Genomic DNA, 14,778 nt, shown 5'->3' with positions numbered 1-14,778 from the left:
GTGCAAGAATTCATTCATTCAAATGTTCATGTACTCAAAAGTAATACCACTCTTTGGCATCAAATCACAGTGGTAACACAAATAATCAAAAGCAATAAAACGAATGTAAAGGAAGTGCTACAGCATTGAAGCATGGCTTTGTGTGCTTGATACCCTTCATATGATCACATTACATTCTTATCTGTGGCTTTGCAGTCAACCAACAACTGTAATAAATTCCTGGGAATGTAATGTCATGTTCTCTCAATGCCTTGTATTAACCCTGCAGGGGACATATTACAATTGACATACATGACCGGTTTGTATGAACTCGTAACAGCAGGACTCAAAATTTACCAGTTCTTCTGAACCTACACACAAATTAGTGACACGTCTGATACTGTAAAACCATACATTTTTGCATGCATGAAACATCGGCCAATTTTGTGAGGAGCCAAGATTCATGAAAGTAAAATGCAAAGAAAAGTTTTTGTTTACACAATGCATTGAATGCTAGTACAATGCCGTACACCATGAAGGTATACTGCTAGTAAACGTACCAGAAGTGCTCACTCACTTGTTGTTTTTGTAATGATGCATGTTTTATAGTGCACATTTAGTTTTGGTGTGTGTTTTATAATAAACATCAGTGTGTGTTTAAATGCCTGTGTTACTAGTACATACAGTATACCGGTAATTCTTTCATGGTCGGCAATTTGCGAAAATTTCATGCCGCAAAAACTGCAGAAGGCTCCAGGTTGGGAAAGTTTGATATGGCAAAAGTCTCTGGTTTCACAGTAGCTTTGTCAAGTGAGTGAAATCTATTTTCAAACAGCTAGGTAAAAGAAGCAGGAAGGCTTTCTTCAACACACTTGGACAAGAGAGGGAGACATACCTGAACAGTAGTGACCTGGATGATGATATGATTGTCTTCATGGACGGTAGTGATGCCCTGTCCAGTCAGGTAGGTCCCGGCAGTGGAAAGACCGGCCAGCGCTGACTGGGGCAGCATCAGCGACTGGAGACCAGAGTGTTCTGACGAGTCCAGATTACCTAATCAAAACAAAGGCATAATGCACAAAGGACGAATAATTCCATCACTGTATGGGTTACTGGACCCAATTAGGGTAATGCTTACAACACAGAGAAGTTTGAAAAATAAGTAAATAGATAAATAAATGACATTGAACAAATACATGGAAGAAGAGAGCAACTGAATCATGAATCACCATCATCATCACCATCATGGATCATTGTCATCATCAAATTGGGCGGAACAAGACTCACCCGAGGCATTTCCAATCTGGATGGGCACCTGGACCATGACAGTGCTGGCACCATTCTTGAGCTGGCTAGCCTGGGAGAGGTCTAGGGTGGACGGCTTGGGGTCGGCTGGTGCCAGGCACCTCTCTTCTCTCTCTTGCTTCCTTGTCTGCATCAACTTCAGATGTTCAAGTAAGGCTGGACAGAGAGTGATTTTCCAAGAATACAATGCAGGCTGTCAATTGTATGCCAGTACTATCATCATCAATAATATCATTACTAATATCATGTTTCATGCATACTCAAAGAGACTACCTTGTGGTATTATGCATTTCTAAGAAATGAATAGTGTTATTATTATCATTATTAACCCGTTGAGGATGGCTTGATTTTGCTACAACACACATTTCCCATAGACACTTGCCCGAGTATACTCGAGACTCGTCCTCAACGGGTTAACATTATCATCATTATTATCAGTAGTAGTAGTAGTAGTAGTAGTAGTAGTAGTAGTAGTAGTAGTAGTAGTAGTAGTAGTAGTAGTAGTAGTAGTAGTGTTATTTCTACTATTATCATTACTGCATAATATTTAGTGTTACTGTTGTGTACATGTACCTCAACATACAATGACTATAACCACAGATATAAACATTTACTCACAAGAATGTTAACAATGTGTGATAATGAGCCAGGGAAATATGAGTTTTCAAAGAGTTACACACACAGGCAGCTTTAACTTTTTGTGTGCCACATTAGCGACCCTGACACAGTCATCAGCTTGCCAACTTCCCATGTTTTCCTCAAACACACAACCTCATTTAAACCGATCAATAAATAACAATATTCCATATACATTGAAAGCTTTATAGCTGTCATAGCTTTGTCATAAAAGTTACATAACAGCAAACCCTGCACTTTTCTCTACAACTTTAATATTAGAAGTGGGAAACTTGTTCCATCCCTTTGTTGCTGCAACAGCAAAGCCAAATAATCCACTTAACTTCAAGTTCAAGGTGAGACAGGCAATATGGATGAGCACTGCAGAAAGGATATTTTACTCTTGATAGGTGATATTAACGGCAAAACATAGTCCTCATATGCCAGCAGAACTGTTGATTATTGTTCTAAAATGAACACGCATGCATGTGTGAATAATGCTGCAAAAACATGATTTGGGTAAAGACGACAAGGCAAAATATTAGCGAGAAAGGTTCAGCGAAAGTCCACAATCTTAAGGCTTAACCCATGGTGGTTACTGTCTAATTTTTCATAATCAATTATCAGTAATCAACAAAGCGGGCCACAGTAATACTCATCCATCTTTTGTGCTACAGTGAATCACATGCAGCTTGTTGGAAAGTACAATTGCAAGGGCACGATCGATTACAACATTACACTCTACTGTCCCACAATGCTGAACACAGGGTTTAAATAATGGGGCTAGCTCTTCTGGAATAAAAGTTGTGTACTACAATCGAATTATTCTACACTATTGATCTCAAAACACTTCAAAACGACTCATCATCCTGGCAAATTGTGTCAGCCAGGTAAGTTTCTTGGTAGTCCCTTTTGATGTACTGGAAGTAAATTCCAAGTGATGGAAGATTAATTTTTAGACCTTCTGAGAATTATATTTTGGCTTTTAACTAAAACTAAAACTTCATGGTTTATCAAGAAGGATTTACAGACAAACCAAAACACCTTAAATACAAGCCTCTCGTCAAAAGGAAGCTAATGACTTGACTTGTTCTATGGCATGGCATGATGTGATATATAAGTCAAAGAGAATATAATGGACCCATGAGAGTCCATTCATTTCTTGCACCTCTGAATTTCTTGATACAGATCGGTAATGTATCAATTACATGCAATAAATTCTTCTAGTCTTGAGCGGCAAATAGTGCTGTCCTTGGGCATAAAATAAAAGTATCATAACCAGATGAACACTAATCCTGACTTAACTCGGGTAGTTTTTTAATTGTCATGGGAAATGTGTGTTTGAGCAAAATTAGCTCATTCTCATTAATGGGTTAACAGTCTTTTGTATACAGAATGAATTCACGCTATGGACAATTTGATGCATTCATGATTGACTGATGAGTTTCTCTTCTCTCCCCTAAAGGGACATTTCTCCTTTAAAGTGGAAAATCAAGCAGAGTGGTGGATTACCACTTGGGTACTCAGTACTGCCTTATCATTTACACTAGTCAAAATCAAAATATGAGTGCAGATGTTGTGATATGGTAGTGAATAAAACACCATTTGGAACTTACCATAGTCAAGGGGATAATCATATGTCACAGGCTTAACATTAAATGATGGTGAAATTTAACGCATCTGTGTCCTTTTTATACCTCGCCCCTTCCAGGCCACATCTGTGACAAAACCATCACATCATATGAGACTTTTTTTTTTTGAAAACCAACTACACTCTCTTTTTGTCACATGTCAACAATGAGGTAAACTGTAGGTATTAAAGTTTTCAAAGGAAAAGTAGATGTCACGACTGCGTCCTCTTACCTTTCAGCGGTAGCAACTCATAGCCAGAGACCTGCCTCTTGAGACTCCACCACTTGGAGCGGAGCCACTGCGGTGAGCGCACACTCTTCCAGTTCTTGGCCAGCCGATCCCAGTCTAGCTCACTCTCGGCATTTGCTTCCGACTCACCTATCCTGCAGGTTCAACAGTCGAGCACAGCACAAAGTTAATTTACTATTGTACCACGCTGATGTGGTGATCAAATTTACTCAGGGGACAACCAAGCACAAAAGGGATTGAAGATGACAATTGGAATGTGGTACAACAACTCTCCACTGTGCATTCAAAGAAGGAGTAATTAAATATTAATCCTGGAATGTAATGTTACAGGATAGTAACGTGTTAAGCAAATTGTAATATTATTTTTTTCTTGTGGGGGGGGGGGGGGGAACTGGGGCTACCTACATGTACAGCCACTTTAGACAATATAATGACATCATGCATTTTGGTCAAAGCTTACTGTCTGCTCAGTTACTTTTATATACAGTTGAACCTCTCTTATCCGGCCTCCCTTTATCCGGATCTCTCTATTACACGGACGCAATCTCGCCGTGATTTTTTTTTTTTAATAATTACGGGAGGAAAGGGGGATTCCCAACTCCTTGAGAACTCCTACACAAACACACATGAATTACATATACTTGATACATTTCTTAATAATTATTTAGGTAAATCATCCCAAGAATTTATAAAAGAAAATGATTTCATTCTTGCAAACACGAACCTCTATTTTGGGGTCTGTTACTGAGTGTAACAATGAAAAGGTTGCAGTATACACATTACTACATGTGGTACTACAATGGGCTACATCAGTACATGTGTATGTATATGTACATGTATAAAGCATTGAGTCTCCCGTATCCGGCCAAATCCCTTATCCGGATGAGCCCCGGTCCCGACTTGTCCGGATACGAGAGGTTCAACTGTACAACCATCTCTCCTTTGATTACCTGATGTACACTTGTATCTATCATTAAAAAAAAAAAATGTCTTGTACATGAGAGGAGATTGATTTTCTTTCCATCATACGAGCAAGCTACTGGTAAAGTGATACACGAGAAACACATGAATATTATCACTATTTATCTCACTACTATAATCATAATGTCAATTATTACCACATCCCTCATATCTTTGATCATTGTCACAATAACCACCATCATTTGTAATAGTAACATCATCCTCTCCATTGCAATATTTTTGTAGCAAACACAAACAAAGGGAAAGAAATGGTCGCTATAATCTGACCTATTGATCAGCGTGATGTCATCGACAAGGCTCCACTCAGCCCCACCAGTCTGCTTCCAATTGAGGTAGTTCAGCCACTTGGCTCGGCACTGCTTCTCCGTCCTGGTGCCCACGCGGTCAGCCACCTGGGACCAGGAGATACCCGTGGTGACACTCTCCCCCGGCTGGGCTCCGGACAGGGTGAAGACGGCATCGGTCAGCAGGTTCTCCTCCTGTAGCAGCCATTTTCCTGCACGGAGTTAGGCCGGAGGAAGGCAGCAGATCAGAGGGGGTTACATATTGAATTCATTGCAACTCTCTCTCATTGATATCCTTGTTCGAAAACAAGTGCCACTAGAAGGCTATCTTGTCACACTCGTAAAGCATAGACATCGTTACTCTCTTCTATCCCATATTCAAAAAGACAGTGAATTTATATGGCATTTCACAAAAGTATCATTACAAGTTTACATGCAGGACATTTTGACTTTACAGCCCTAAAAACAGATGGACCTGCACAGTCACATTTCTCAATGTCAATTGCAACCTACAAATGCATGTATGTATTGATTCTCAAGGCTGTTGGATGCAAACAAGGTGAATTACTTTCATTTTATATCAGGAGCCAGTACTGGATGAAATAAGCAAGCAGATTTCTGGACAAAGGGTACAAAGAAATCATGTGGAAAAGCCACATTCTAAACAAATAAAACATATAAATAAAATATTACTACCCCAGGTAGTATTGTTGGCATTTCTGTTTTTAAGTATAGTTCATATCGTAAGTAATGACCTAAAACATGACAATCTGTACATTACTAGGGTTTATAGAAATAAATAATCATACATGTGTATAAAGTAAAATGATTTCTCAAACATTTGTGTAAATATATCTGCAAATTCTTTTCAAATTAAATTATATTTATACCTCTGTTGCAGGAATCCTTCAACAGTCTGAACTTGTCCTTGACGGATGATGCACTTCTCCCCAGCTCAGAACCAATTAGGGCCCAATCGTTGCCGTGCCGGGCACGTAATCTGTGGGCCAAATCCAAGTCAGGTGAGAAATGAAAATCTGACAGGTGTGCATGCACTGTTACTTGGTATTAGTGAGACAGTGTACATGTTTGGTCAAACACATCAGAATACATTTAATCTCGAGATACAGTCAACATTGCTTTAGTCGACTTCGTACAAGTCAGGAAATCACCTAAGTCGAAGGTCTTTTCGAGTCATCTTCTCTTTATATTCTATTGATCTTAATCCCTCATAAGTCAAATTTTCTCTAAGTTGAAGCTATTTCTTCAGTCCACATAGATTTGACTTAAAGAAGGTTGACTGTATGCTATTTCTAGGGCAGGTATGCCTGCAGTAATTAACTTATTCTCAAAAAAACAAAAATGTTGTGTCTTAGCTCAGATAGTTGTCCAATGAGTGATGACAATTTGGAACAACATGTTCTGAAATGCTGTGTCTTCTCATTTAATAATCTCTTGGTGCTGCTTGTCATGTCATAGATAAGCAGCAGTACCTCTAGGTTTCCTTTGAACTTTTGTAAGCAGAACTCTACCAATCACACAATGTTTGATTCTAGGCATTTCTTGTCAAAGATATTTACTAGAGAATCAGTTGAAAAGAAAGCATGGTATCTCAAACACCTAAAGGAAACCGAGTCAGGAATTAATTTTTCAGGGTTGTAATTTAAATTTTCATTCTGATATTTTTTTCCTGAAGAAAATCAGGGTGTTGTTCCTGTAGCAAACCTAATTCAACATCCACATCTCAACTATCGACAGACAATGTACGGCAATCAAAACTCTCACGTAAAATGTGCTCATCAACAACCCTGGATGTTGGACATATAAAACATAAAATAAATAACATTTGCCTGACAAAGCAAATATAGTGTACATAAGACATTACTTACTCTTTCAGTTTCTTGATATCCTCTGCTGAATACCTAATGTGTGACAATTTGAAACATGCACATATAGAAACAAAAAATTATAAATGACATCATTACTGCAGTATCAAATCAAACAGGAAACAGCCTGACAGGTACAGTACTTGGATTAGAATGCAAATACTCTCTTGTCAAACAACCCAGTCTTGCTGTCTTGAAAGGGTTTCAAATGCTGAACTTTGTAAGAGTTGTTCCACAGTACTCCGAGGTATTTTGAAGCCAATATCTGACGGACTCGATGATCACCATGAGAAATACATTGTACACTGTAATTTCTTCATTAAATACAATTGTACTTCATTGACATCTGTTCTCACATGTGTTTGATGTGATTGGTTTCTTGTCTCTTGACAAGCAAACCATATGTACAAAATCAGCGGAAGTTGTGTCAAAATGCAAAGAAAATGTCAGAGAGAAAAAAAAAGTGTTCATTAACATGGACAAAAAGCCATACAAGCTGTAGCTACTGCAGACCAGCAGGAAAAAAACAAACAAAAAAACAAATGGCAGAGGGGTGTTGAATGTAAGGTGGGTGTTGAGCTTTGTGGAAAATTATGTGACTTAAACTGTTCTTCACCAGTAGCAAGTCTCTTATTTCCTCTACATATTAAGATGAGATTGAAATTGTCAAAATAAGCTTCACATGACCACTACATCAAGGTTTCTCATAAGAATGTCATAACTTATTACTACCACATTACCTTCCCACATGATTTCTGTGGTCATACATGCGTATGACTCTGCGGTAAACCGCAAACAGAGGGCGCTGCAGGCCCTGGGCTATGCTGCGGTAGAAATTCTTGCGGTTGTCCTTGCTGTTGTTGAAGATGACTTCAGTGGGATCACTGAGCTTGTGAACCTGTTCAGGTTGAGATGAAATGATAGTGGTATAAACCTATCTATTTAACCCTTTCTGTGCTAGGGACTTTCGACTGTGTGTACAGTGCTATGGAGTTTTCTGTGCCAATCTTCACTAAAAGCACACTATGGGTTAAGCAATGTGAGCTGCTATGAGATTTTGTAGAGCTGCAGTGTACATAATCACACATTCAGCATATCAAGGGAATCACAGCTGACTGCTGGGAAGCTGGGGGAGGTAAGAGCAGCAGTACTGGTGCAAAACCTCCAGGGACATGATATTATTCAAAATCCACACAAAAGTTCAGGTTTTGTTAATCATGGCCATTTTTAAAAATAAGTTACAGTCCTATTTGCATTAAAGGTAGCAGCTGCAACAACAACAGAATGGATTACAAGGTCAAAAGAGAAACTGCACAGTATACAATTAGTTACTTCCTCTTGTCATAGCTGCAAATGTCATGTCTTCTAGCCTAACCAGTGTCATGGGAATCAACCCAAAGATCTAACTACAGGCCTGTAAGTTCTTTGTCTTTCTGTAAACACAATCAATAATACCAGCAACTTGGCATTCCAGGATATTAATGTGCCGAGTGTCAAACTGCAGGGAGGAGCTTACCCTGAGATAGTCTTCAATGTTTCTCTCGAGCAGATCAATTTCATCCCTGGACCACATTCCCTGCTTCCATTTGTGACCTATGAAGATGGTACAACGTACGTCAATACATTTGTGACATCACATCAGCTTCTGAATCAGTTTAATCTTTATCTACGCTGAAGGCCTACATTTGGTTGACACAATTTGGTTTTATTTGTAGTTTGTGAGGGTGGTAATTGCAACAATATACAACAGTGTCTGAAACAAGCAGAAAGCAATTCTTTCCTATTCCCTCATTAGCTTAATATCAACATCAAGTAATTGCTTGAATTTATACTTTTAAAAATCCAGTCTGATAAAGATGCTGGTAATTACAATCCAATCAATTATGTTTATGAATACATGCATGTTCTAGATAGTGAATTTAATTAAACTTGGGTGATTATTCTAAAGGAAATACACGGTATGTTTAGATTGGACAAGATTATTTCAGTGATAGCATGTACTGTACATGATTACCACCAATACTTTCAGAAAAGGATGGTATGCACTGATCTCAAAGCAAAAAAAGAAAAGAAAAGAAAAGAAAATAGACTGAGTTTTAATCATCTATGCACATACATGTACAACAGGAACCCCAAAGATGTGATATTTGGTAAATCTACAATGTGACAATTTTTACACCTAGGTATGCATTGTACATTGATGCAAAAGCTTGCGCACACTGTTTTTCAAATGAAAAAAAAACACCAAAAAAACATAAACAAGAAAACAACTCTGCATTCTGTAGGTAAGTGTGTGTACACACTGCACATGCATGTTGTCTGCTGCTATGTCTACCGGTATGCCTGCGCATGTGTAAGTATGATGTCTGTATAAGATTCTAATAGGTCTGTGTATGCATTGACTGTGCTGGCAAGATTCAGCAAGCTTGAAGTACTATTGATACGATAACGGAAGGAATGATCCTCAGCACAGCTGTTTACTCACCTTGTTCCGAGAGGGAGTCTTTGGAATACTTGGTGGTGAACCATGACTGGGTCACAGGGTCATATGGCTGTCATAACAACATAACAAAACTAGAAATGTCGCTATGGCGACTGATGCCTCCGCCATAATGCATGATTCTCCCAATAGGTGTATAGTACAATGTCTTCACAAAGTGTGATCCATGACAGTTTCACATAACTGGCAAAATATTGAAGTGACAGGTTTGTCAGAAATGTCTTGAACTGGGTTTGCTATATTTTTCTAAGAGTGCAGGTACACATATTTGGGGAAAAAATCGAGAATTTTTACTTGAATTCTGACGAACCTTTTTATAAGTTTATGCATTGAGTAATTTCCAAGGTATGAAGAAAGAGTGTAATGACGGTTGATAGATTTTTTTTTTTTTTTTTTTTTTTTTTGGGGGGGGGGGGGGGGGCGTTGAAACCTGGCCTTTGACCCTTAACCTCTGACCTTTGACCTTCTGGTTGGAAATTCCCAGGAGAATCTCCATTAGGTAATGCATGTATTAAGTTTTGAAACTAATAATGCAAACATTGCATATACTAGTATATGAGGGAAATAGTAAAATTTTGACAAGTTGACCTTGACCTTTGACCCCTGACTATTGACCCATGACCCCTAAATTCCCTAGATAATCCCTGCCAGTCAGTACATGCGTATGTACCAAGTTCCACAAAGATACATTGAACCATTTGCGAGAAAAGTGATATTGCAACATTTTCACCTAACCTTTGACCTTTTGACCTTTGACCTTATGACATGAAACTCTCTCTGGAGAATCTTTACGCAGTAGTACATGTCCACACCAAGTTTCAAGAAAATACCTTAGGGCATTGCATAGATATGGGGGAAATTGCAACATTTGTAGTATTTGACCTTGACCTTTTGACCTTTGACCTCCTGCCAATGTCACTAAAATCTACTCAACTAATTGTCCCATCATACATCATCCTTGTACCAAGTTTGGTGAAAGCTGCTTCATCCAGTTTTGAGTTATCACGTAAACAGATAAATTTTAGGATTTGACCTTGATCTTTGACCTTTGACCTCTGTCTGATTTCACTGAAAAACTTATGAAGTAATTGTCCCATAATATATCATCCTCCAACAAAGTTTGGTGAAATTTGCTCCATCCAGTCTTGAGTTATTGCGTATTAACGGATACAATTTCATGATTTGACCTTGACCTTTGACCTTTGACCTTCAGCCGATTTCACCCAAAATCTAATCAAATAATTGCCCCATCATTCTTCATACTTGGACCAAGTTTGGTAAAATTCCAGTAAATATTACTCAAGTTATCGCGTAAACGAAAGCAGACGGACGTACGGACGGACGTACGGACGGACGGACAACCCGAAAACATAATGCCTCCGGCACCACTTCGTGGCAGAGGCATAAATATACAATTATAACAGACACAGTAGGTACAATGTACTGTTTAGTATTCAACGTTGCGGTGGCTCAATTTCAGAAATTGTCAAACTTTGCGGACTGAGCAGTTTAATGATAGCCCAGTGCATAAACAAAGACATATGGCATAAACATATGAAATGAAATTAAATTAAATTTACTACACATTATTAACAAATATAGTATAAATCACAAAATAGAATTAAAAAACAAACAAACTATAAATTAATACATATATCTGAATATGTATAAAAGTTTATTAAAAGAACCAGCAAAAGCAGGCAGGCTGAGGAATTATGCTGCGACCAATATCAAGAATACATGAAAAATTACATGTTGTTTAAGTACCACCACAGTAATACATACAGCTGTACGTGTACACCAATTTTTGGGCACTGTGACAACTGTCTATGGAAAACACTTTGTATGGTTAAAGATTTTCACCCTCTTGAAGCATTTGCCATTCATTTCTAACCCTATAGTTTTTCATAGCTCTAAATTTGCACACTATCACATTTTTCATCTTTGAAATCTTGTTCAACAGTGCCTTTGATTGAGGGGTGTACATTTAACAGTTGGCAGCAAAAAAGACAGCTTCACTTTCCACTAACAATGGAGGTATCATTTCCTTTGCAAAACAAAAAGATCGATTCACATTGTGTTCCAGATAGACAATGGCTACATGTATGTATTTCACACACAAGGGATGAAAAACAAATGAAAATGAAAATGAAAATGAAATATTAAAGTGGTTACAAGCAATGCTTTAGGATTATCTTTACACTGGAAACATCTTAATTTATTGTAGCAGCTATTTTCTACGTTTGGTCGATAGCAATAGTCTATAAATGCCCTTATTGTGTATTTAATTCAGATTACAAAACTTTTATTTAAATCACCAATGCTTGTTCTCAACTTATTGATAGAAAAAGGATAATGCATGGGTGGATCACCAACACTACAAGAAGACAGAAGCATTAAAAGAAGACAAGTTCAACAGTTGAAAGTGTTTTGATTTGTTTTGTTTTGATTTGTTTTGTTTTGTTTTGTTTTCCCCTACCAGAGAAGCATCATGGGTGTGATCATCTTCAGTGACATCCATCAGACCAGGACCACCACCAGTGGAACTGCTGGTAGGGGTTTCCCCAAGCTCCAGACTCTTTCCAATCACCCCTACAAAGGGCGACCAAAGTAAGAAAGAAAGAAAAAATGCTTGGCATGTGTGACTGCCCTGCTCAAAACCCACAAAACTAGACAGAAATGAATTTCCACTCTTCTATACAATTTAAAGAGGAAGCTCTAAAATGAATAATATACAATACAAAGTATAACTTAATACTACAATTGGACCATCCCAACCCATACAAAAAGTGACTGAAATAAGAGAGAGTTAGGAGGTGCAGTGAATATAGAAAGGGAGAAAAGAGTATGTAAAGATTAGAGTCACTCAGATGTACTGTGCAGAAGTATCACTGAAAACATGTTCTATTTCCATGTGAAAAAGAAAAAATGGTCCAGAAAAACTACTTTTATTCCGATTTTGGTTTTGTTTTTAAGCTGCCAAATTTTGACAGTAGGTAAAGATTACTCTCCCATCATAGAGACACAACAAATTTGAGTCAGCTAACCCAATTGACATATTTCAATCCATTACAGAGAGTCCTACTCTGCAGCTTTTTGTGGGTTTTGAGCTCGGTGGTCACTACAATCTACCACTAGAAGCAACCTGCATGGCACATAGATCATAACTTAAACTGTCATATCAGGGGCTGCAAGACAGTTACAATCACATACGTTAATAACTCTAAAGCATTGCACAGATTGTAATAATTGAGGGGTAGATTATAGATGCCTATTAAACCCTGGTTCCATAGTTTTGGCAAATCCACATCAAATTCTGTTTCCTTCATAAATATTGGAAACTTTGGGGAAATAATGCCTGTTTTGTAGCGTGAACCCCCTGACATCTCCCAAAACTGCACTTCTACAGAATTCATCCTGTGGGTTGCACTTTCCAAACACACACACACACACACACACACACACACACACACACACACAAGTAATTGGCATATGAGTACAGTATGTTCTATATTGACAAAGGATATCAGGGCCCTGTTTTATGAAGAGTTATAATAAAATTGATTATATACCGTACCGTACCGTACCATACTGTAAAACAAAGAATGTTCACGTGCATTTCAATTTCCTGAATTTCACGAGCGCCAAGATCAACAAAATTAAAATGCATGTGAACGTTCTTGTCTGCACTATATACAGGGTGTCCCAAAAAAAGCGGAATGGTGGATTTTCAGTACCTTGCGGTCTAAAAGTTATATATCTTTTGACATCATTAGAAAGAGCATCTTCCGCAGAAGACTATGATACCAAAATCATTAAATTTGGTTCAGTACTTTTTATTCTACACCAATTTCTGAAAATGCAGTCATTGTCAAATTTCGCCGGATTTTTGCGACTTATGAGATAATAATTTGAGTGCGACACGCGATCCATACGGTGAATATTGTGTAAGCTCGGTGATCCATGTCAACAAAAGATACAGCTTTAACATTGGGCACGGGCCAGGAAAAAAACAGTGTGTGTGTGTGTGTGTGTGTGTGTGTGTGTGCGCTCCCAATATGAAAGCGTTATCTTTTGTTGACATGGATCAACGAGCTTACACAATATTCACCGTATGGAACGCGTGTCGCACCCAAATTATTATCTCATAAGTCGCAAAAAATTGAAAATGACTGCATTTACAGAAATTGGCGTAGAATAAAAAGTACTGAACCAAATTTAATGATTTTGGTATCATGGTCTTCTGCGGAAGATGTTCTTTCTGATGATGTCAGAAAATATATCACTTTTAGAACGCAAGGTACTGAAAATCCACCGTTCCGCTTTTTTTGGGACACCCGGTATACATTGTATATGCTTTGAATGCCAGTGGCAATTCGCGAAAATTTCATGCCACGAAAGAGGCCATCGGCTCCAATTCGCGAAAATTTACTGCCGCAATTACAACATGTTTTACAGTAGTTGATTTCTATCATTAGTCTATGGCAGCCTGTGTGGTATTAAAGGGAATCTGTAATCGATTATATCTTTTGAGAAAACAGGGCCCTGATGATTCATGGATGATCACTCACCATCACCAGCTGCCACATCCTCCACGGGAAGCACCACCAGGCAAGCTTGGCTCTCCTCATCCTCAGCCTCACTGGACACGCCCACGTGGTGCACATCAGAGACCCCCATGTCCATTCCAGGGGTGGCTGGCAGAAGACTAACCTCACTGGGCACCTCGTCAGGGTCAATGATCTCTATCTTCAGCACATCTTTTACATCCATGCCTATTAAAGGTCAGAAGGGGATACGGTTAAAGGGGAAGGCTAGTAACTGATCAGTGGGAATCAGTGGAAATGCTGGGAGATGATTGTTCCAATCCTTACGGGATTCATTCGAGAGTTCATTGTATATCTATTGTTGTGTGAAAATGATTTGCTTCAGAATGGTCTCATATTCAAGTAATGTGCAGTTTAATGCTTCCAGGTTAGCGTCCCTGGTCAGTGACGGAGCATTAATCTGCACATTACTTGAATATGAGACCGTTCTGAAGCAAATCATTTTCACACAACAATAGATATACAATGAACTCTTGAATGAATCCAATAAGGATTGGAACAATCATCTCCCAGCATTTCCACCGATTCCCACTGATCAGTTACTAGCCTTCCCCGTTAAAGACCTATTACATTGTACAGGTAGTCAAGAAATATATTGCCTGTGTATCCCTACAAATATTGTGTTGTAGGACCATGTATTGTACGAGTAATCAATTCAAATAGAGTATTAAAAGAATCAGTATACAGATTTTAACATTTACTGTATGTTCAAGCTATAGAAACAGGCAATGACTCGGCTC

General features: G+C 38.4%; 1 protein-coding gene across 1 annotated transcript in view; it reads right to left on the bottom strand.

The window, feature by feature from the left end:
• The window catches only part of LOC139719913 (uncharacterized), a 121,630-nt gene extending 107,426 nt beyond the window's left edge, over positions 1 to 14,204 (bottom strand). Inside the window, exons 1-11 of the mRNA XM_071631297.1 lie at positions 14,003 to 14,204; positions 11,911 to 12,023; positions 9,417 to 9,483; positions 8,448 to 8,524; positions 7,672 to 7,829; positions 6,935 to 6,967; positions 5,936 to 6,045; positions 5,029 to 5,257; positions 3,763 to 3,914; positions 1,267 to 1,440; positions 875 to 1,032 (exon numbers count right to left, since the gene is read on the bottom strand). Coding sequence (XP_071487398.1) covers positions 875 to 1,032; positions 1,267 to 1,440; positions 3,763 to 3,914; positions 5,029 to 5,257; positions 5,936 to 6,045; positions 6,935 to 6,967; positions 7,672 to 7,829; positions 8,448 to 8,524; positions 9,417 to 9,483; positions 11,911 to 12,023; positions 14,003 to 14,204 — 1,473 coding nt within the window. The remainder of the gene's footprint in view (positions 1 to 874; positions 1,033 to 1,266; positions 1,441 to 3,762; positions 3,915 to 5,028; positions 5,258 to 5,935; positions 6,046 to 6,934; positions 6,968 to 7,671; positions 7,830 to 8,447; positions 8,525 to 9,416; positions 9,484 to 11,910; positions 12,024 to 14,002) is intronic.
• Between the last annotated feature and the right edge of the window lie 574 nt (positions 14,205 to 14,778).

The sequence above is a fragment of the Diadema antillarum genome, unplaced genomic scaffold (assembly GCF_040938485.1).
Source record: "Diadema antillarum isolate AM-2024a unplaced genomic scaffold, OU_Dant_1.0 scf00000116, whole genome shotgun sequence".
Lineage (NCBI taxonomy): Eukaryota > Metazoa > Echinodermata > Echinoidea > Diadematoida > Diadematidae > Diadema > Diadema antillarum.
The sequence above is the reverse complement of the archived record's forward strand: the minus strand, read 5'-3'. Positions and strand labels throughout refer to the sequence as shown.